General features: G+C 38.4%; 2 protein-coding genes and 1 non-coding gene across 4 annotated transcripts in view; 2 read left to right on the top strand and 1 right to left on the bottom strand.

Moving 5' to 3' along the window:
- Nucleotides 1-247: 247 nt before the first annotated feature.
- Nucleotides 248-8,754, top strand: LOC149086574 (KRAB domain-containing protein 2-like). The gene is made up of 3 exons (XM_089230931.1): nt 248-1,717; nt 4,095-4,193; nt 4,675-8,754. The coding sequence occupies exons 1-3, from the start codon at nt 359-361 to the stop codon at nt 4,729-4,731; spliced, it is 1,515 nt and encodes a 504-aa protein (XP_089087057.1). The 5' UTR covers nt 248-358; the 3' UTR covers nt 4,732-8,754.
- On the bottom strand, nt 2,388-2,459 carry TRNAG-GCC (transfer RNA glycine (anticodon GCC)). Its single transcript has one exon. It is a non-coding gene; the product is annotated as a tRNA-Gly (tRNA).
- Nucleotides 8,755-20,858: 12,104 nt separating the features above from the next.
- The window catches only part of LOC149086573 (histone-lysine N-methyltransferase eggless-like), a 128,172-nt gene continuing 126,281 nt past the window's right edge, over nt 20,859-22,749 (top strand). For both annotated transcript variants that reach the window (XM_089230928.1, XM_089230926.1), the window contains exon 1: nt 20,859-20,946. The gene's annotated coding sequence lies outside the window, so the exon portion shown is untranslated. The remainder of the gene's footprint in view (nt 20,947-22,749) is intronic.

The raw sequence follows: 22,749 nt of genomic DNA, 5'->3' as shown, positions 1-22,749 counted from the left end.
CGAAAGTTACCTTCCTCTACGATTTTGAGAGTGTAAATTAAGAGCTTGAAAATACAAGAAGAAATTGGATATTTTTACAAAAAAAAAGTCGGAACGACCAAAGCAATGGGAAAACACAGAATAATCCGTAAAATGTAATTCATATGGTCACGAAAAAAACAACCAGGGGCAGATGAAATTTCTAAAAAAATTATGGTCACGACTCGATATCATCACCAAAAAAAAAAAAATGGGGGATAACTGAGCATGTCTTAGCCATTATTCTTATATTGGGAAAAAAGAAAAAGGGAATGTGTTTCGTTTGTTTGTTATTTGAATTATTTCAGGAAGATCCATAGTTCGCAAGGAAGGTTATCGTATGGCGCTTCAGCAGGCTGTAAATAAATCCGCAATTCTAGCATTAGGAGGCAACGAGTCGGATCGACGTACTCTAATAATTCTAGCACCGCGACGACGCGCGGTAAATGACCACCGTAGTAATGCGACGGGACCAGCAGCAACTGTCAATGATACTCCTGGGATGGATCAGTCCCTGGTTTGCGTGTCGGAATTCAACTCCGCCTTGTGGAATCGTTTCAACGACGGCAAGATAAGGAATGTGTATCCGAAGGCCAAATACAATCACATAATCAAAAAGATCAAGTCGATGGAAGACGTCCCTCCCGTCAATTCCCCCGGCGAGTATTATCTGCTCCGCAAGTTCATCGTTGCCAAGGTGGGCGACGAGGAAAGGCTGGCTTGCAAGAACCTCAACGCGGGCGTCAAGAACGGATACGTCGACGCCAGATCGATCAAGTTTTACATCGCCCTGGAAGAGATTCATCGTTTCCTGGAAGAGGCTCACTCGGCCACCAACCACGGCGGTCGCGACAGAATCGTACGATTTCTACAAGATCAAGGAGTGTGCAACATAGCCAGGGACACGGTCGAGTTGTATCTGTCGTTCTGTAGCATCTGCAGACCGCGCCAGACAAAGGAAGTCGCCGTCAAGAAGTGCATCGTCAGCAAGATGATCGTCAAGCCCGTTCAACAAGACCTCGGCAGCGCTAATCTCTGCGACATGACCATGGAGGATTCCATAACGATCGAGCCTGCCCCCGATACAAGGACGTTAGTCATCAAAAGTGATTTGCTCCCGCAGAACGCACCAACACCCCCAACGGACTTACCCAGTTTCAAGAGAGGCCACGTTGCTATTTTGGATTTGACTGCTTCTCCCGACGGAGACTACAGGTTCATATTGGTTTATTTAGATTATCAAACCCAATTCACGATCCTTCGACCAGTGAAATGCAAATGCACGTACGAGGTATCGTCGCACTTGCTCGACATATTTACATTCATCGGCCCCCCGCAAATTCTACACGGCGATTATGACAGTCCTTTCTTGCTTGCTGTGATCCAGACGCTGAAGCAGTCATGGCCAGAGTGTGTAATCGTGCACAGTCGAAACAACAGCAACATGGACATAGCGAAACAGTGTATTGCGGATGTCGAGGCGATGTTGAAAGAATGGATTCGGGAAAATAATTCTCATCGTTGGAGTTTTGGTTTGAGATTTGTCCAGTTGAGAAAGAACACTAAAATTAGTGGTGAAAATGGAAAAAGTCCCTACGAGAGGTTCTTTGGGAAACCTCTACCGACTTTTTCATACTTTGATGCTTCCATAGATAAAGAAGAAGACCTAATTAATGCGAGTGCAAAACAAAGATCTCAGGTATATATATGTTGCATTATGCACGAAGCTGGATCCACTCTGTGCATGCTACATATTTTGAACAAATTGCTGAGCTCCTGCATAATGTAGACGAGGTGACAAAGTTAGAAATAAATTGGCCGCCCATCTGGATTTGTCACATGTTAGTAGATCAAAGAAATTTGCACCTCGCTCCTAGATTTTTATATGATGGGAGGCTGTGGCAATGCTGCCTCAACCATCTGTAGAAAAGTTAATACACAAAAGCCAAAGGTATAACCAGAGTTTGCATAGTGTGGATCCACCTTTAACATATCAGCCTGTCAGAAGGAGGGCCTGCATTACGTTAGGGCCTGACAAAATGAAAGAATAATAGTATCCATACTTGTCTGGCTGTTATGTTGTGTTTTAAATATGGCGTAATAGCCCAAAAAGTATGGACACTATTATAGACTTTGGCTGTGAAAGCCTGCCTTCTTTTTTTAAAATAAAAGTAAAAAGATTTAGGTGTCAGACAAACACCTTTTTCTGCGGTTTTCCAATTCACCAATATTAATACATGCATTTACTCACACGCAACATATTCCCGCATGTAACCAGTTCATTAGAAATTCTGCAGAGAAATGTATACAAGGTGCATGCACAGTTAAGTAGTAATGGCGGAACAGATGCAGTATAATTCAGATCCACTTGCGGGTGAAGGGATTCAAACCCTCAACTTCGACCTTGGCAAGGTAGAGCTCTACCGTTGAGCTACACCCGCTTATTTTTTGGCGCCAAACAGGTTAAACAACCCAACAAAAGGCCCCAAGGCCGTAACTGATTGCAGATGCCGGGGAAAAAAAATCAAGCATAGGAAACATAACCAAAGTGGAAACCAACGATAATATTATAAATAAATGTTCTCAGTATAAAAATTTAAACCCCGACTCTGTGAAAAACTAAACCGATGAGGGCATAATTATCTGTGGATATCCATGCTTTTTAAAATACATAATTATTAAACTAAAATAATGATATTTACGAGACTAAAAGCGGAAGGCATGACATAAAGAAGTCTGAAGTTACAAAAAAATAATAAGGAATATATCTGAAAAATACAGTCTGACAGTATGCTGCAAATCCAGATAATATCCTTGTGATGAGACAACACAATGCATTGAATAATGAAATTTGTTAGCCGTTTGAATTGCCTATGTTACTAGCACCATCTGCAATGAATGATTCTAAAAGGCAGAGAGAAGTTACGCAATCCAGCGCCTTTATGTTTGCCTTGATAACTTATATCGTCTTGGCGATCTGGATTATACTGCATCTGTACCGTAATGGCAATGGCAAACTTATTAGGAACCAAGTGTGATTTTTTTTTGCTCAAGAAAAGCTGTTCAAAAGCATGTGTGGGACTACTCTAGTACCTCAGCTACATTAGTAAATTCTACACAAATGTATTAAAAGAAATTATGGGACAAATACTAAATATTTACTTATCTGTATTAAAGTGTAAAAAGGAGGAATTATTTATTTGCAATACAAATTCTCGAATGTTGTTGAGATAATCACACATGAGCCGAATGAACGACATCAGCCTATTTATTGAGGTCGAGAGAGAAATGCATACACATGTAGAGATGACTAGAAATTACTAGTTCAAGGTGAATGGAGTATTTATTTGAATGCAGTAAACCACAGAAACAACATTAAGAGCTCTTGCATGTAACACGTCAAAATCAATCAGAACATTCTAAAATTTTTGCTCATCTTGTGTGACATTGCTTGTTAATCAAGTCAAATTTTTTTTATGATTTTGTTCGTCTTGCAAAACACTTATTAACCAAGTTACTTGTAAGCTGAAGTTACAATAAGGAATTAGAATAGTAATAGAATTCTCAAAATTGGTGCTTTTATTGTAGTTACTTTTAACCCTTTGCATATCCTCCCCCCGTAGCCTATTATTAACTTCTTACAGGGCTTGACAAATCCAGGTCGCCATGGCGACAAAAGAAAAGAATTTGCACTTTAAATATTTTATGTGCTATTTATTAAATTGGAATCTAAGGGCAACACAAAATCTCTGAATTGATGTCACTAATGGGGGAAAAATGTCGTCAAAACCTTGAAAAGTCAGAGGGAACTAATTTTTTTCCCAATTTGTTAAACCCTGGCTTATTGTTATTATTTTGTTCAGTATTAATTTGAAAGTAGTGTGCACACACACACATTGGTCCTCCTCACCCTACCACAAAAACATCATCCAAACAACCTTTTTATCCGCAAAAATATTTAATTTCCTATGTGTTCATATGTTTACACATGATCATACACAGAAGCAGTTTGGTCGTATTTGGATCCAATTATTAAGTGTTATTATTCAGTCTAATGGTTATAATTGCATTTTCAGGAAAATGGATGTGAGGAACTTCAAGTGTCCTTAGATCCAAACATATGCAATTTGGTTCAAAATAATTTCCGAACTCCTTCACCAACCGATTCTGTTCAGGTTAGTATTTATTATGTTACACTATGCTCAACATAGAAAAGCTTTTCTCTGTTTCTCACAATTTTATATTGTAAGCATACTGTACATTTAGTAAGTCTGCAAATGAATAATGTGAATGCCTCACAGTTTAGCCGTATATCAACTGTACTATACTGTACGGCTGGCGTTCATTCATTCATTGCTGTTGCTTCCTCTCCCTATAGGAGTAAATAGTTTTGGAATAAATAAAAGAAGAGTATTTTCTGCATTATGTTTAAACTTAAGTAAAAACTTCTTTTGCCCTTCATTCCTAAAATTGCCATTGCTGCAATCATAAGAGAGCACATGTCCGTTGCCTATCTTCACCCGGTACTGGATCTGCATATCACGGGTTGGCCTTCTCTGATCTAGGTATTTTTAAAAATACCTAAACCATTAGTTTGCTTGATTGAGTGCATTGTTTGATATTTTTGTGATATAATATTTAATCTTGATTTTCCAGGACAGATTGTATATTGACACATCGATTGTGAAGGTGGAACCTACAGATTCTGAATGAACTCATGTGGATAATAAGAAGAAATATTGCAAAGCATTTGCCTTAATGTAGTTCAATTATGCTTAATTTTAACTCTGCAACACACATGTCATACCATTAACATATTGCTTCAAATTTTGTTTCTATATCATATGAGTCTGGTATTGAAAATATTTTTAGTATTATATCAACTATATGTACCCTTTAACAAAATTATGTTCCTTCTGAACGTGTAAATTAAATGGATCAAAAATAGTGCAACTTGGCAAATGGTGTGACCTCAGCTACCAGTGTCATTTTGTAACATGAAAGCCAATTCACCATTGACAAATCACATTTTTTAATTCTTTGCCATTATTTTCATTTGTTAGTGAGAATTTGAAATCTAGCACAAAGGTACAGTAAAACCCCGTCTTACAGTCACCCATCTTTTATGGTCAAATAATAATTTTCCTTGCACGAATAGTAAAAATTATGTATTTTGAACCCCTGATTTTATGGTAAATTTTTTATTTTTTGTTCTGCTGTTGTCTGCAAAAAAAGGTTTTACTGTATATGAAACTTTATTTTATTCAGTTCCATTAGTTATCCTTGAAGACTTGTTCCAATGATTGATTTCCATGTTTCACTCCTTAATTTTGGTACTATAAAGGACTGGTATTGCTTTTTGGCGTGCAAGGAAAAGCAATCCAATGCAATTCAAATGATAAATGCTGCAACGTGCAATGCAATTATCTACAATGTTTTTCATTGTTAGTTTTTCTCTCATTTGACATTATATATGTAACTTTGAAAAGTTTTCCAAGGATCAATGAGTTGTTTTGAAAATCCAATTTCAAATTCATTGCTTATAAGATGATTTCTTCTATTTCTTTGTTTTTCTTGTCCATATCCTCTTCAAACCTGAACCAAAACTGACTGTTAAAAAAAAATTTTTTTTTTGATTGATTTGGTTTTTTTTTTGTTTATCAAAATTCCCTTTAAAAGGAAAATAATAATAATAAATAGATATCTTTATACTATAGGACTATTTGAGTTAGGTATCCTTATGCATACCTCAATTTGAAAAAAGAATCATTAAAACTGTTAAAAATAAAGGTATGCATACGTGTACTTTTGGAGTGAAGAGGATGTATATACATCTCTTTCTTTCTTACACTAAAGAACTTTGTTGTTATAGCACAGATCAATCCATTTTCATTACCATTGTAAATATCACTAGATTTGTTGTAATAATGGTAATAATTTTGGGGGAAAATGAGCTTTCTGAACCTTCTATAACACTGAGTGTCGTTCTTGGTGTAATTAGTTTTTCTATACACAATCAAGTCCTGACAACCAAATTAATGCATCTCAGTCATAGGCGTATGCAGGTTTTTTTCAGGGGGGGGGGGGTCATAATTTTTTTCCCTCTGAAAGGAGGGTTTGCATTTTCCCCCAAAAATAAAACTATAATAACGGCTCAAATGAAGTGTTAAAACCCCACCCGTTGCATATGCCAGTGATCTTAGTTATCACCTGAGAATTAAATAGAATTTTGCTTAAAGTAAGCAGAACATGAAATATGTACATTATTCTTCTCTTTGTCATTTGATCTCTTATCTATTATTTGAAGGTTTTTTGTAAAAATTGTGAAAATTCAGAGCACAAAACAATGTCAGTTGCTAAGAAGTTGTTTCTATTTTCCCAAAAGTTGTTTGTTTTTCGAATCATACACAAATGAAAATAATGCAGAAAGGGGGGAAGGGTACACATTTGTTTAAATAAAAAAATTTTGATTCCAATCACATTCTGTTGTTTAGGTGTACGTGGGCTAGGGGTCTTCAACTCCCAAAGTCACGAGCACTGTATCATCAAATGAAGAGCAAATGCACAACTTTGACATATGCCTGAAATCTACATAATTATAATCCTTGAATGTAATTTTTATAGGTATTTAATGGGGCATTGATCAAATGCACCTGAGCACGAAATCGGACACGAGCATTGATCACTCTTGGTGCTTCAAAGTGCACCATGGTGCTCGTGAGCAACAGATTGAAGATGGATGACATGGGTTAGTGACATCTGTAGTATATTTGGCTTTTTTTACACAATAGGAATAAAAACATGCCTTATCACTTGAATAATCCTAAAGATAAATCAAGATTCATTGGGAAATCATGTTAAAGGATTTTTTTTTTGTATGTGACTTGTCCCTATTGTTTCTCATTTAAAAAAAAAATTTTCAGCATCTCATAAAATCTCAAACATATTGGGACTACCACCGGCAAACAAATGCACTAGGTTTTACATATTCATTAAGTTCCATTTCCTTAGAAAATACACAGACCATAATGCTAATTTCATTTTCATATAAAGATCCTTACTTGAGAATGAAATATCCCTAAAGCAGAATGCTTTATGTTCTGCAACAAGCACTCAGCTAACTGAAAATGTTCTGCGGTAAATTTCCCATAATTGTGTTTTCTACACAGAAGAGTCCTTTTCTTAAAATTCTTTCAGAGATTGTTCTGCTACGTATGTGGCAGTTTTCGGCATATTCTGCATTGGGGTGCAAGATTATATATTGTTTGGAGAGAAATCATTAAAAGAAAGGTTTTTTTTGGGGGGGGGGGGCTTAAAATGTCTAGTTATTTTTTCTCGATTGTGTGCCATGATGAGACCATTTGATTATTGGTAAAATTTAATATTGCTTCTCATGGCATATAAATTTATAATGTGACCTTTAATTTTTCTTGTAAGAAATGGGCACTGATAGCAAGATTATCAGCTTTTATAAGTGCCTTTTGTTGGTCTTTAAAAATTTATTGATTGATTGTGTGTACACTGTACATGATAAAATTGAGATATGGAGACAATATATATAATCAAAAACATTGATAAACTGACCTAGTGAAATATGAAAGAAATGAGTCATTTCATGTAAATTTTTTTTGTCTTTCTTCAATCAATATAGAACACTTTAAAACTATTTTGGTATTGTTAATACCATTCAGTGGATGCTTGCAGTCTATCAAAGGAATGTACACCATCTATTTTTTGTCTTAACATCTGTGACTTATCACTATGAAAATCATTTAGTTTTCTGTCTGCACAATCTCCATATCAAATAAATAATATGAGATGTTCTTTACCAAGTTTGCATTTTTTTGTTAAGCATGTATTTCCATGTGTGAAAAAAATAATTGTTGTAGCTTATCTGTGATACATTTCAAATTATTATATTTTAATCCTTACAGCGGTGATCCCGAGATATCTCGTCAAACTTGATCTGCTTTATTTCGATCACCTCAAAATATCTTGGGTCCTTAACATGCTTTTATTTCCAATGTGGCAGTTATAACGTGTATCAGGAAAATTCAAAAAACTGCTTAAAGGGTTAATATGTACAAGGAACCCCTATTTGCCAAAAATTGGGTCTCAAAAATAAGAGGGGGAAGTTATGCATGGATAGTATTAGGCATAACAGATTATTCAATTCCTTGCGATTTACGATGAAACTGAGTCTGATGATGATAATGAATAAGTTGATGTAGCTCATTGTGATGTATCAGATGAGATCGATGAGGAATTTAATGGTTTAATATAAAAAATATCTTTGAAAACTTTTTTTCCAAATTTTAAGCCTAAAGAAAGGGTTCCTTATACATGTTAAAATATGGTAGATTACATCGTATATACTTAATATGTTTACATAAAAATTAGGTATTGTTGTGGGGAACCAGTTTTACAGGGGGGGGGGGGGAATCCATTTTAGGTTATCAAATATCTTTCAAGTTTTCATTCTCAAGTGTTTTGTGCTAAATTAAGTTCTCTATGTGCTTATGAAACTCATTTGGAATATAATCATTACTCATTTTCAAACCTTTATAGCTCTCAAGTTCATTTATGTATTAAATTTTTGTATACTGTATTCTCTCTATATAAAACCTTATTTTTTGCTCTTGGTGGTTGCTTGTTTGTTGCACATAGAAATACAAATCCTATTACCTTATTTTTGTGATAACATGAAATATTTTTCATTAAAATGAATTTCAAATTGAATGGTTTTACGAAGCAATTTTTTTAATTTCAATGTTTTTTTAGTTTTATTATGCAGTACATATAATCGAACAAACACTCAAATACCTTGTAAATCATTGGTTTATGTGATTTAATAATTCTAAAAAATATTCAAAGGTGCCTATTTAGATCTGCCCAAAAACTTGCCCGTACAGGGGCATCGGAAGTATTTTCAACCTTGTGGGGCTCACACCGGTGTAAGCGGGGGGGGGGGGGGGGAATTGCCCCCTCCCGAAGGATATACCAAATTGAAAATGTATTGGTAAAAAAAATAAATTTGTTTCTGTAGAAATACTGTATAACAGCGGTTCTCTCTCAACCAGTACTCAGTGAATTCCTTGGGGGTTCCGTGTGCACTTCCCAGCGATTGCTCCGGGGCAAAAAAAAAAATCACTGAATCTGATAAATAAATGAAAAGAGGCACGTGTGCTCTTTTTATTTATTTATAGAAATAATATGCAGTAAAACTTTATTAAGCGTCACACTCATTTAGCTGTCAGTTTCTGTTATCCGTCATCGCATAAAAAAAAAAGATACGGGAAAAAGTCCCAGGTTTTACGGTCAAAAAAGATAAGATCACTGCTATGGTTTATGCAAATGCCACCGACGATCATGGATTACCCATGCTTGTAATTGGTAAATCCAAAAAAACCACGTGCTTTCAAAAATTTAAATATGAACGCATTGCCTGTGAATTGTTATGCCCACAAATGCTTAGATGGACCAAACAATTTTTTTTCAGAATGGCTCCACAGCGTTTTCGTACCTCAAGTTAAAACTCATATGGCCGAAAATCAATTGCCGCAGGAAGCACTGCTGTTAATGGACAATGTCCCGACACATCCCTTTTGTGAACTCAAAAGTGATGAGGGCAACCCCCCCCCCCCCCCACTTTGTCCCAACGAATACAACTCCACTTATCCAGCCTATGGACTAGGGCGTAATTGAAAATATGAAGCGACGCTACAGAAAAGCTTTTATCGAAGGCTTGCAAATTAAATACAATATAATCTGTGGTGTTTGGTCAGAACATAACTCCAAAATCACATTTTTGAGATATAAGTATTTTCATTGTCATTTAAAAATCAAAAATAAAGCATACACACAAATACAAATGGAAATATACATCAGCATGTTGTTTAGCCGTACGCTCGGATTTGTGCATTTATCTCACACTTCTAATCTTATATATAAATGTGAAAGTATGTATGTATGTATGTATGTATGTATGCTCTTTATACAAATCTACAGTTTTAGACCGATCGTCGCCAGATTTTGCACATATACCAAACAGGACCGGGATTGAGCCGTAGGCTACTTTAAAAGTTCGTCAGAGCTGGGCAAATGCCCGAAATGGGCGAAAAACTGTCGGGCAACAATGGTTTTGGGGGCCTCAACAATCACTTTCGGAACGTTTACTTTGGTTACCGTGGTTCCCAACAATGCGTTTCAGACGTGTATATGTCTTTACAATGGTTTGTCACATCTTTAACACTGTCATCATTACAGTTTATTCCTTTATAATGGTTTGGCTCTTTTCCAATACTCCCAGTAATTAAAAAAAAACCCTGGAAGCGCCAGATATATTTGCTTGCATGTATACAGGGTGTCCTGTAAATGCTAATGTGGCCTTTATCTCATCAACCACCCATCGTTGAGGTTTAATTTAAAAAGTGCTTAAAAGGAGTTTGAATAATATTCGCTGCAGAAGCTGGACATCTGACGTCACTAACAACAGAGAACAACAACTACGACGATAAAACAGGGAATAAAAATGTTCAACGCCAGCTGATGAACTCAATGCTTGCCTCAAATCATCAGCACGCTACTTCACCAAACACCAACTCTGGCCATATCGCTACATTGCAATTTACTGCCATTAGTGAGATGGGTTGGAAGTGAAGGTGCTGTCTATCGGTGGGCGCCTCGAGTTTGTTAGGACATCAACACTCTGGCACGAAGCTAAAAAATTATCGTTATCCACCAACATACGAGTTCAACTGCAAAATGACTCAGCACTGCTATCATTTTCACATCAGTTGATCAAACTTGGCAATGGAAGAATTCCCGTAGACCCATGCACTGGACTGATAACGTTCCCAAATGGATTTTGCCAGTTATTATATATATAAACTCAGTTCAAGAACTTGCAGACAAAGCCTTCCCAAACATTCAACAAAAGCACTGAAACCATGTGTGGTTTTGTGAGAGAGACATTCTGGCACCGAAAAATGACAGTGTGAACAAGATCAACGAAAAAATCCAAAAAATTTTTCCGGGAGACTCCACATCTTACAAATCGGTTGGCACTGTCACAGACACAGCGCAGACAGTTATGTATCCTGCAGAATTTCTGAACTCTTTGGATATTCCGGGTGTGCCACCATACAACTTGACCCTCAAAGTCGGAGCACCTATAATGCTTTCAAGAAATTTGGAGACACCGAAACTCTGCAATGGCACCAGACTCTGCGTGAAGAAATTGCACAATTACATCATCGAAGCAACGATTCTACTAATTGGATGTGCCAAAGGAGAAGACGTCTTCATTCCACGTTATACAATTATCACCGAAAAATGCCATTCACTTTCAAGCGATTACAGTTCCCGATTCGTTTAGCTTTTGCCATGACAATCAACAGAGCGCAAGGCCAGTTGTTAGTAGTGGCAGGTATCAACCTACTTGAGCCCTGTTTTTCACACAGACAGCTTTACGTCGCCTGTTCGCGTGTTGGTAAACCTAAAAATTTGTACATCTACACACCAGATGGACAAACAAAAATATTGTGTATCCACAAGCGATTGCCCGAAGTTTTTAATTAAAATTATATTATTAATAATAATCATAAAATTAAAATAATTAAAATTAATTAAAAAATCAAAGTAATTTTTTCTTACTTAATGCAGAAATTTTTTTGATTAAGAAATAATTAATAAGCTATTCATATATAAATTTTTTACGGGGCGGGCAACGTCGCCGGGTATCAGCTAGTCTTATATATAAATGTGAAAGTATGTATGTATGTATGTATGTATGTATGTATGCTCTTTATACAAATCTACAGTTTTAGACCGATCGTCGCCAGATTTTGCACATATACCAAACAGGCCCGGGATTGAGCCGTAGGCTACTTTAAAAGTTCATCAGAGCTGGGCAAATGCCCAAAATGGGCGAAAAACTGCCGGGCAACAATGGTTTTGGGGCCTCAACAATTACTTTCGGAACGTTTACTTTGGTTACCGTGGTTCCCAGCAATGCATTTCAGACGTGTATATGTCTTTACAATGGTTTGTCACATCTTTAACGCTGCCATCATTACAGTTTATTCCTTCATAATGGTTTGGCTCTTTTCCAATACTCCCAGTAATTGAAGAAAACCCTGGAAGCGCCAGATATTTTTGCTTGCATGTATACAGGGTGTCCTGTAAGTGCTAATGTGGCCTTTATCTCATCAACCACCCATCGTTGAGGTATAGTTTCAATTTAAAAAGTGCTTAAAAGGAGTTTGAATAATATTCGCTGCAGAAGCTGGACATCTGACGTCACTAACAACAGGGAAAAACTGGGAATAAAAATGTTAAACGCCAGCTGATGAACTCAATGCTTGCCTCAAATCATCAGCACTCTACTTCACCAAACACCAACCATGGCCATATCGCTACATTGCAATTTACTGACATTAGTGAGATGGGTTGGAAGTGAAGGTGCTGTCTATCGGTGGTCGCCTCGAGTTTGTTAGGACATCAACACTCTGGCACGAAGCTAAAAAATTATCATTATCCACCAACATCCGAGTTGAACTGCAAAATGACTCAGCGCTGCTATCATTTTCACATCAGTTGATCAAACTTGGCAATGGAAGAATTCCCGTAGACCCAAGCACTGGACTGATAACGTTCCCAAATGGATTTTGCCAGTTATTATATATATAAACTCAGTTCAAGAACTTGCAAACAAAGTCTTCCCAAACATTCAACAAAATCACCGAAACCATGAGTGGCTTTGTGAGAGTGCGATTCTGGCACCGAAAAATGACAGTGTGAACAAGATCAACGGAAAAATCCTAAAAATTATTCCGGGAGACTCCACATCTTACAAATCGGTTGACACTGTCACAGACACAGCGCAGACAGTTCTGTATCCTGCAGAATTTCTGAACTCTTTGGATATTCCGGGTGTGCCACCACACAATTTGACCCTCAGAGTCGGAGCACCTGTAATGCTTTTAAGAAATTTGGAGAAACCGATACTCTGCTATGGCAACAGACTCTGCGTGAAGAAATTGCACAATTGCATCATTGAAGCAACGATTCTAACTGGATGTGCCAAAAGAAGACGTCTTCATTCCACGTACCCCAATTATCACTGGAGAAATGCCATTCACTTTCAAGCGATTACAGTTCCCGATTGGTTTAGCTTTTGCCATGACAATCAACAAAGCGCAAGGCCAGTCGTTAGCAGTGGCAGGTATCAACTTACTTGAGGCCTGTTTTTCACACCTTTTCGTCACCTGTTCGCGTGTTGGTAATAGCAAAAATTTGTACATCTACACACCAGATGGAAAAAGAAAAAATATTGTGTATCCACAAGCGATTGCCTGAAGATTTTAATTAAAATATTTAAATATAAAAGTAATTTTCTCTTGAAGCAGAAATTTTTTTGATTAAGAAGTAATAATGTAAATTTATATATGTAATAAGCTATACATATATAAATTTTTTACGGGGCGGGCAACGTCGCCGGGTATCAGCTAGTTAATTATAATTAGCATGACTTAATACTAGATCAAAAAGCCATTTTTGGAGATATGTTCTGACCAAACACCACAGATATATTCATAGGCGTAGGCAGAATTTTCTAGGGGGGGGGGGGGTTACTTTTTTTCCTGCAAAATAACACTAATCTTGGCTCGGGGGATCCCCCCCCCCCCTTTGCGTACGCCAACAATGTATATATGTATGTATTATTCACTTTTAAAGGATTTTAATTTTCGTCCCAAGCCCGCAGTGAAATCGCGTTACTGTACATATGTATTAAGAGTTTTAACTTAATTTCTGTTATCCGTCACAGCGCTGGTTCGGACGGTGAGGGTTAATCGAAGTTTTATTGTACTAAAAAGCTCCGAGCGACAAAAAAGATGAGAACCGCTTCTGTATATTATGGACAGGGTGAACCAGGAGACAAAATTTTCATCCATGAGAGACTGGTTCATCGTCCCTTTGGCGCATCAGTAAAGCGATTCCAAAAACTCGCAAATGTATTCCCACCTCGATAAAATGTATCATTGATAATTTTTGTCGCACCACGGTCATTTTCTGTATACGAGGACTAAATACACCGGGACCCACAATTTATTGCCGATTCCGAACGACAGCCTTTTCTTTCCTACCTACTAAGAGGCTGGATCGCTATCCCCTCGGCGTGGGACTCCCCAGTAGTAATCTTTGTCGCCGTTTCTGGTTCCCCTGTGTCAGGAAAGTTTCTGCCCAGGACGAATCGGTTATCGAACTCGTGATACCTCTAAACATTCTGTAGTACCTTAGGCAAGTATCTTATCGACTTGGGTTACCGCGCCCAATGTATCAAAAATTAGTTTTCTCAGAGAATCATTAGTCCAATATAGTTTGAGTTTCACAGTCGAAACATTTTTTCCCCAAAATTGCCAAAGAAGTCTGGGAGACCAAAGTGTCTTTTTCTTTTTTGGTTTAGTTACAACGAGCGCTGACATTCGTCTGTCAGTGACATTTTCGAATGGTGTGGTTCAAGTAGTGAGTTATATATGCCCCCTGAAATCCTTCCAAAGAACCAAAATGCCAACCCAAAAGAACGCTCGAGCTCATATGATCATGCAGAAGACCACTTTTAGAGTGAGCATCGAAAAAATCATGGCCTCTCAATGGGTCATGGGAAGAGGGTGGCTAACTGGGCTCCAGCCCTGGAAGAACTCCTATGCATTTTTGTCTATTTTTACACTATAAATTTGTTTTAGAGCTGCTCGTGTAAAAACCTGGCCATGAGTACGTCAAAAATCTGTCTGGGGGCCCGGCTTCAGGATATGAGATGCTGAAAGTGCCTTCCCCCTTTAAGAAATTACTATTCACGTGCCCACAAGTGGTTTTCAGGCCAGAATTTGTAAGGCCATCTTTCAATTACATTTATCGTATGAAAAATCAGAAAAAATGCATGGAAAATACATCTTTGCTCTAGTAAAATAAATGACGAACTAAAACGGGCCCATTAAGTGGATATTCTTTATTCATAAAATACGTTTCTTTAGAAGCTATTTGAAATGAAACGCGGATTCCCGACAGAGAGTTTTTACCATATATGTATTAACAAGGGCGTAGCGAGGTGGGGGGGGGGGGGCCTTGGGGGTCTGGTCCCCCCCCCCCGAAATGTGAGAAAATGACCGAAAAAAGGGAAAAAGATGGCCAAATCCATTGTTCTGTCACTTTGGTCCCCCCCCCAAAATGAAAGTGGTCCCCCCCCCGAACGAAATTTCTGGCTACGCCCCTGTGTATTAATACAATTTATAAACACACTGGAAGACAAAAAGTTGCATGGAACATAACTCGGAAACAGAACACGTTCATAGACTTAAATGACGATGCACATTCCCATAGAGCAGGGGTCTCTCAACAATGGAGTCAGTATGGAGCTCCACGTTAGAAACTTCAGAATACTATGTAGGCGTTATTTTCTGACCCAGGGCCGGGCTTAGAAATTTCGCGGCCCGGTGCAAAAAAAATTTTGCGGCCCCTCCAAAAAAATAGAAGGGAAAAAATTGTTCAGAAATAACTCATTAACTCACTTATTTTTTCATTATTTCAGGAGCCCGTTGATAGTTGAGATCGTAATCAAACACAATATGTATAGAGGAAATTGCATTGTAATTAATTTGACAAAATTTATAAATGACTAATAATAATTGGCGTGGTCCACCTGTTTACACTTCATCATGGCTCGAATCATATTGAACAGACATACATTTCTGACACTTTTAAAGTGTTTCATCATCTTTATCAAAGATATGTTACAATTCGATAACTGATCATTTTACGAATCTTTTATTGTTTTTGCGCAACTAATGTAAATACCAGTAAAAAAAGGAATCAAGGCCTACTGGAATTCACAAAAATAAAGTGCATTCCATTTAACGTTCCCACTTGGAAAGTTCTCGCTGAGAACGACTTATATTTTGTATATTTGTCTCCTACTGGTCGATTATCCAATATTTTCTCTGAATTATTTTAGAGTACCCGTTCTCAACAGAAATTCCTTCATTTGAAACAGTAACAAGAAAAATTTTCAAGCTACCAGGGTTCCTGGATTTCGGGGTTTCGTCCCTTTTGATTCCGCGGAACCCCAAAAAAGCTCTCACGGAACCCAAGGGTTCCGCACGAAACACCGGTTGGAAAACCCTGCTGTAGGGGACTTATCAATAGATAAAATGTTAGTTCAGGTGCCCAATAACTATCGAAAGGTTTTTTCCGTTCTTGGCGCTCCGAATAAGATGCCATTAAGAATATTTCATATCTTCATAAAGGGTGGTTGATTACGTAAGCATCATCCAAACCCCCCCCCCCCCGTCATAAAAAGTCAGCAAATCAGAACCCCCCCCCCCCCCCCAATCGATGCTGACGTAATACTTGAATGACCCCTATACAGATAATGTGAAAAATTTGATAAACAAAAATAAAAGTTTTTAATGCAGTGCGATACTTTACTAATTGTAAATAGTACATGTACCCAGGGTCGGAACTAGATCGTGATTGACCCGGGCGGAAACATTTAAGGGGTGGCAAGTTTTAAGAATTCTGAGATTGGAAACAGTTCACTTTCCTTGTAGTTTACAGATGATTAATAGCATTTGATTCGAAAAATAAAAACTTGATGGAATGCAAAAAAATAATGGAACTTAAAAAAGAATTGTTTGGAATCCACATAGTGATTGGTTGTATGAAATGTCAATGAAAGGTCAATTTTTGCCACTGGGAGGGGGGGGGGGGGAGGGAACAGTAACTCACTGTTCACTTCATATTCACTTCACGCCAACAGCGTGGAAAACTATAATTGACTGATCTCATCACCGAGTTTCAATTATTGACCGCATTTATCTTATGAGGATCAGTATCGACAGTCCAGAAACTGATGAATTTGACCCAGAATATAATGGGATGTCTTAACAACGAAAGGAATGGGGTGGGGGGAATAGGGAAAAAAATTTCTGACAAAATTTCGACAAATAAGAGTCAGAGAGAGTCTGGGATGGTTTTCATCACATCAACATTGACAGTAGTAATAAGAAAAATTCAGGTGATGATTCACTGATGAAAATCAGTGTTTCTCAACTGCCGGGCCGCGGCCCGGTACAGGGCCGTGATATCATTCATACCGGGCCACGACTGATCTGCCGTTGCATTTTCCCCATTCATTTTCCATTAGTCGTGTATTTGACCGGGCTTCCACTTACAAAAATAAATAAAACCGGGCCGCGGGCTTCCAAAGGTTCAGAACCACTGATTTAGTGTTTCTCAAAGTGGGCAATATCGCCCCCTGGGGGTGATAGAATGATCACCGCCGTCTTAACGCATGGGCCCATCCGGCTCGGGGCCTCACAAAATGAGATTCAGTTGAAATTTTCTAGAATTTACCAGGCAGGACCGCAGAAAAAACAACTTGACCCGGGGGGCCCATGATGCTCTTAAGACGGCCCTGGGAATGATCCAGGGGGTGGTAGAAGCTTTGAGTTTTGTACAGGATCTTATGGGTTGGCTTGAGTTGGGGGGCGATGGGAAGAGAAATGTTTCGAAGGAGGGGGCGATGAAACAAAAAGTTTTGGAAACTGATTTAGATTAAAAATTTGTGGCTTTTTATGACTTGTTTTTTGAAGAGAATTATATAAATATTATTAATAACTATTAAATAAAGATACTTTGTGCTTTCGTTTTAACAATGAGGAATGATTTTTAAAATCAAATAAGTAAAGCTGGTAAAATATAGTATTTAGTAATATTTTTCGGGCACGTATTATTTTAAGTCACACGCCCGATCGTGTACCTAAATATTAGGATGTTTGTCCAGCTCTGCTCGGAAATACTTCGAACAAAGAGAATTGACACCGAAATATCAAATTGTTTCATACCCCCCTTCCTATTTTTGGGCTTTCCCACTATATACATGGTTTATGTGATGATTTTAATGGACCAAAGTCGTTTCCAGTGACCATGACTGAAAAAATCGTTCTAAACAAACTTTCCGATTAGCGAAAAAATGTTGACAAGTCCACACAGACATGGAAATGAACTGTGATATTGAGAATTTAATTGGTCAGTTAATCGATCAAATCACTTTGATAACTGTGCAAAAATATCTTAAAGAATTATGCATAAAATTCTCTTTTGATTGTTGTGAGACAAAAAATTAATTTCATGACTAGAGTTTTCTGTTCATCCGTTAAAAGACGTTTTTAGTGCAGATAAAAAAGCAAATTTTCTACAGCTTTATAAACTGACGGAGCGGAAAAAAAGGGAAAATTCACTTATAATGAAAAGTCCGTTATAAAGACAATTTTCCTCGTGATTGCGATATGTCGTTATAACGAACGTTTTACAGTATTTATGTCTGAGCAAAGAATTAAACTGCTTTTATCAATACCATACCATGTCACACTTCACAATTTGAAACTCAGACCCCCAGACCCAGGGCTGGATTGAAATATTTGAAAGCCCTAAGCACTTGAATGGTTTTGCCCCCCGGCCCCTAAAAGTATATTTTACTCGATATTGAATCTGTAAATGAAAAAAAAAGTACATGAAGTTTTATATTTCTGAAGGAACTAATCTAAAGGCAGAATTATGCTGCATGGACATTGAAAATCTCTCTTCCCCGTTTTTTCCTGTTGGCAAAGTCTTTGATAATATCTGTTGGAATTTTTTTTTTTTTCTTTTGCAACACCTGTGGAAGTTTTTGGAATTTTATTTTCCATTTCTTCTAAAGACCGACCTTAGATTTTTAGTCTTTTTTTTTCAAAATCTTTTTAAAAAACACTTATATAAAGATATTTTCTCTCATTGACTGCTTGTTAGGATTTCACAAAAGAGCTTCAAAAGCAACCACTGAATCTTAGCATGGCTGGTATTACTCGCAGCAGTGCCGTCTTAAGGCATGGGCCCACCCGGGCACGGCCCGGGAGCCTCAAGAGAAAAGGGAGCCTCACATAAATGGGATCTGGTTGAGATTTTCGAAAATTTGCCTGGTAGGGCCTCAGAAAAATCATTTGGCTCGGGGCTCCATGATGCTCTTAAGACGGCCCTGACTCGCAGGCATTAGTGCATTTACGGGGAGCTTTGCGTGCTATAGCCCAGGGTGACAAATTTTAGGAATGAGCGGCTAAGAAAATTAATACATAATGTGAGAATAGCGGCAAAATTTTATAACCGTGAACCCGGCCCTACCTAGAGAGCGTGAGACTAGGTCAGAGATTGACATAGAGAATTTCTAAGCATGTGAGTAAACAAAAGAGTACGGGTAATAACAATTAACGATAACACTCCTGAAACCATGCAGTTTATCCGTTAATTACTCATAAAGATTTGCGCATTTTCAAGTTCACATCCTTATTCTGTAGAACTTGGCTTATTTTTAATGCGTGGGTCTCACCCGGACACAACCCGAGGGTCTCGTAGATCTGCTTGAATTTGCGTCAGTTAGTATGAAAATTGGTAGGCCGATATTTTTAGCTGGTGGAGAGGGGCTCAGAAGAATCAGTTTGTCAAAGGGCCCTATGATGCTGTTAAAAAAGCCCAAGCTAACTATATAGAAATTGCACAAAATCTCCAGTCCAAAAACTCAACATTTGCAATATCATTAACTTTTCTGCATTTGTGGCATCCTTTTGATGAATGTCTTCAACTATACAATCAATCGAAAATTCTACGATTTTCTTCCGGATGCTTCATGCCGGAAGTCTTATAAGCATGGCGGATCATTATGGGAAAGAAAAACAAGATTACTTTTAAAAATTCCCCTAGTCTAGGAATGTCATTCCTAATCTGTTTGATAACTCGTTAAATGAAAATAATGGAAAAGGCGCCATACGTTTGTTTAATACGCCATCTGCAATTCTCAGAGGGAAAATTTTCGTCCACGATCTTTGTTGGAAGTAGAGTCGCACACAAGTTGCTGTTTGGCGATATGGACAGAAGCTGGTGATCTGCAAACAGGGCCGCAACCAGATGCTTGGTTAACCCGGGTAGGCGCGTATTTTGACTCCCCCTTGTAATGTTGAAGGAGAGCTTTCAGAATGGAATTTGCGCCCCCTCGGGGTCCAGCGCCCGGGGCACGAGACCCGCCTGCTCCCCACCCCCCCCCCCCAGTCGTGGCCCTGCCTGCAAAGTTTAGAGGGAGGATTACCGAAATGTGGGAAAATGCTAGACGTATGAGAAATATAAGATGGCTCAATCTATTCTATTATTTGGGTTCTCTCCCTCTCACCCGAAAAAAGTTTTTTTCTGACAACCACAATTGGCGTGCTCACAATTTGAAAGCTTCAAAATCGCGATACCCTCAATATCTAAAATAGCGGTTTTAAACAACCTTTTTTGACTCACGGAGCCCTTTTAGTCCATGATTTCAACGGCGGAGCCCCGTAGGCCCCTTTTTTGAAACTGAAATTTAATTAACACGTAAAGACAATATAACGACAATGCATTAACATAGATACAAATACATATTACATTCTAACGTGTTACTCAAGGGAGGATGACCACGCGATCCGTCCAGGGTCGAAATAAACTTTTTGAATCCTGTTTTTTGTAAATTTATCTATCAAATTTGTGGATTTATTTTACGGTCCTGGAGTAGCCTGGGAAGTGCACAAGGAGCCCTAAGGGCTCCGCGGTACGCAAGTTGAGAACCCCGATAAAAAAAAAAAAACACGATTCACATCCCGAAGCGAGGGCACAATGGATTCTTGAACCTTCTTGGCGAACTTTTCCAATGACGTTGGCGCATTCAAGCATCCTGGGGGCCAACGAAAAACCTCTTTTCCCTCCGTGTTATTATATCGTTCTGTACGTGTGGTAGGCTATTCACGTTTTCGCGCTCTTTTATAACCCACTTTGGCAGCCTTTGTATCATCTCTACATTTTCAAGAGGGAAGAAAAGAGGTGAGGTAGATTTTTCTTGTTATTAAGGTTTACAATTTTGAAATCCGATCGAATGAATATCTCAGAGAATTTCAGTGGTTTGAGCACAAAAAAAAAAGTACTAATGTGAAGCAGCATTGTGATCAACATCTTCTTTCAACTGCTGGCGCCTTTTTTCTTTCTTCCTCTTCTAGAAAGATCCCCGTGGCGTGAATTCTTGGCGTTTAAAAACGTTATATGTATTGGTTCACCGTTACAGCACATGATAGAGCCCCGTACTACCGGATTAGTGTACCATAGCCTAGATGAGGGAAATAGTCCAATAATTTGGACTCAAAAACAGCCTTATTTTTTATAGACATCTCACTTCGAGTTGAATTATTTTTGATCGAAGTGATTTTTTGTGACTATCGAGCGCGTAATAACATTATTCAATGCAAAAGACGGCGCAAGCAATAAAAAAATTGTCTCGTGAAAAAGAAATAAAACGTTAAAACCATAATTTTTCGTGCGTATAATCTGAATCTGCTGCACATACAGATGCGAATTATGCCGCACTAGTGGGTGGGGGAGGAATGACCCTAACCCCGTGAAACTTGGGAGAGGGCAAGCGGGTTTGTTGCCTCAAGTGTCGCACCAGAGGGGGATGCAGATTTCACCCTTTAACCTATCCTTCAGCATTACAAGGGGGCACCAAAATGCGGGTGGCTGCCTTGCGCACATGCGAATTTGTATACATATTTGAACTTCGGAAGAAATTACCCAGAAAACAATTCTTTTGTTTTTAAATTAGAATTTTTTTCTTGTTTTTTCGTTTGGTTTGTGTGTGTGTGTGGGTCAGATTTTTTACACATAAATCAGGGCCGTCACTAGAGGGGAGGGGGAGCAGGGGGGTGCAACTGTCCCGGGTGGCAACATTTAGGGGGGCGGGAGTTTTATTCATTTTTGTCGCATCACGGTCATTTTCTGCACACGAGGGCTATAGACCGGGACCTACAATTTATTGCCGATTTCAAACGACAGGCTTGTTTTTTTTTAATACTCATCGAGAGGTTGGTGCGCTAACCCCTCGATGGAGATTCCCTGCGGTAGCAATTTTTTTGCTGCGGTCAAGTCGCAGTTTTTTTGTTGTACCGTTGTACCCTTGTGTCAGGAAAGTTTTCTGACAAGGACGAACCGGGTATCGAACTCGCGACACCTCTAAACAGTGATGGTAACAAAATTTCCCTTTTGACGAAATTTTTCCCACACAATCCGAAAATTGTCTTGCCATCTGTTGGTGGAATTATGCAGTCAAGTATTTTACACTATAAAAGCGTTGTTCTGCATTTATATATATTTTTCAATAAAAATTCTTTTGTTTGATGAACTCTCAAAATTTCCCACAAACGCCAAGAAATTTCCCATGTGGACCAATTTTTCCCACGAGTTACCATCACTGCCTCTAAACATCCCTTGGTAGTTTAGGCGAGTATCTTATCGACCGGGCTACCGCGCCCGCAGCAGTTTTAGGTGGGAACAAAGAACACCATCATAAAATTATCGAATTTTAAAGTTGTGGGGGCGGCAAAAATCCTAATTACGTCCCTGCATAAATGAATGCACATTTAAAGAGAAACGTGTTGTACAACTCGCATATTTTTGACAATATTCACTTATTCCTCTTTACCAGATCATCAGGCCCGTATCAGAAATTTCGTTCCTGGGGGGGTGGGGGGGAACCAAAGTGATAGAACAATAGATTTGGCCATCCTCTTTTCCCCTTTTCGGTCATTTTCTCACATTTCGGGGGGAGGGGGCGGGAACTTGATTCCCAAGAGCCCC

The sequence above is a fragment of the Pholcus phalangioides genome, unplaced genomic scaffold (assembly GCF_987345545.1).
Source record: "Pholcus phalangioides strain wild (caught in Gottingen) unplaced genomic scaffold, Ppha-v1.0 ptg000004l_1, whole genome shotgun sequence".
In the NCBI taxonomy this organism is placed as follows: Eukaryota; Metazoa; Arthropoda; class Arachnida; order Araneae; family Pholcidae; genus Pholcus; species Pholcus phalangioides.
Note: the sequence above shows the minus strand (reverse complement) of the source record. Positions and strands in the feature narration are given on the sequence as shown.

Coding starts and splice junctions, on each gene's coding strand:
- LOC149086574 (XM_089230931.1), top strand. CDS start 359: ATGGCGCTTCAGCAGGCTGTAAATAAATCCGCAATTCTAGCATTAGGA. Junction 1,718..4,094: donor GTGCAAAACAAAGATCTCAG/GTATATATATGT, acceptor TTGCATTTTCAG/GAAAATGGATGTGAGGAACT. Junction 4,194..4,674: donor CACCAACCGATTCTGTTCAG/GTTAGTATTTAT, acceptor TTGATTTTCCAG/GACAGATTGTATATTGACAC.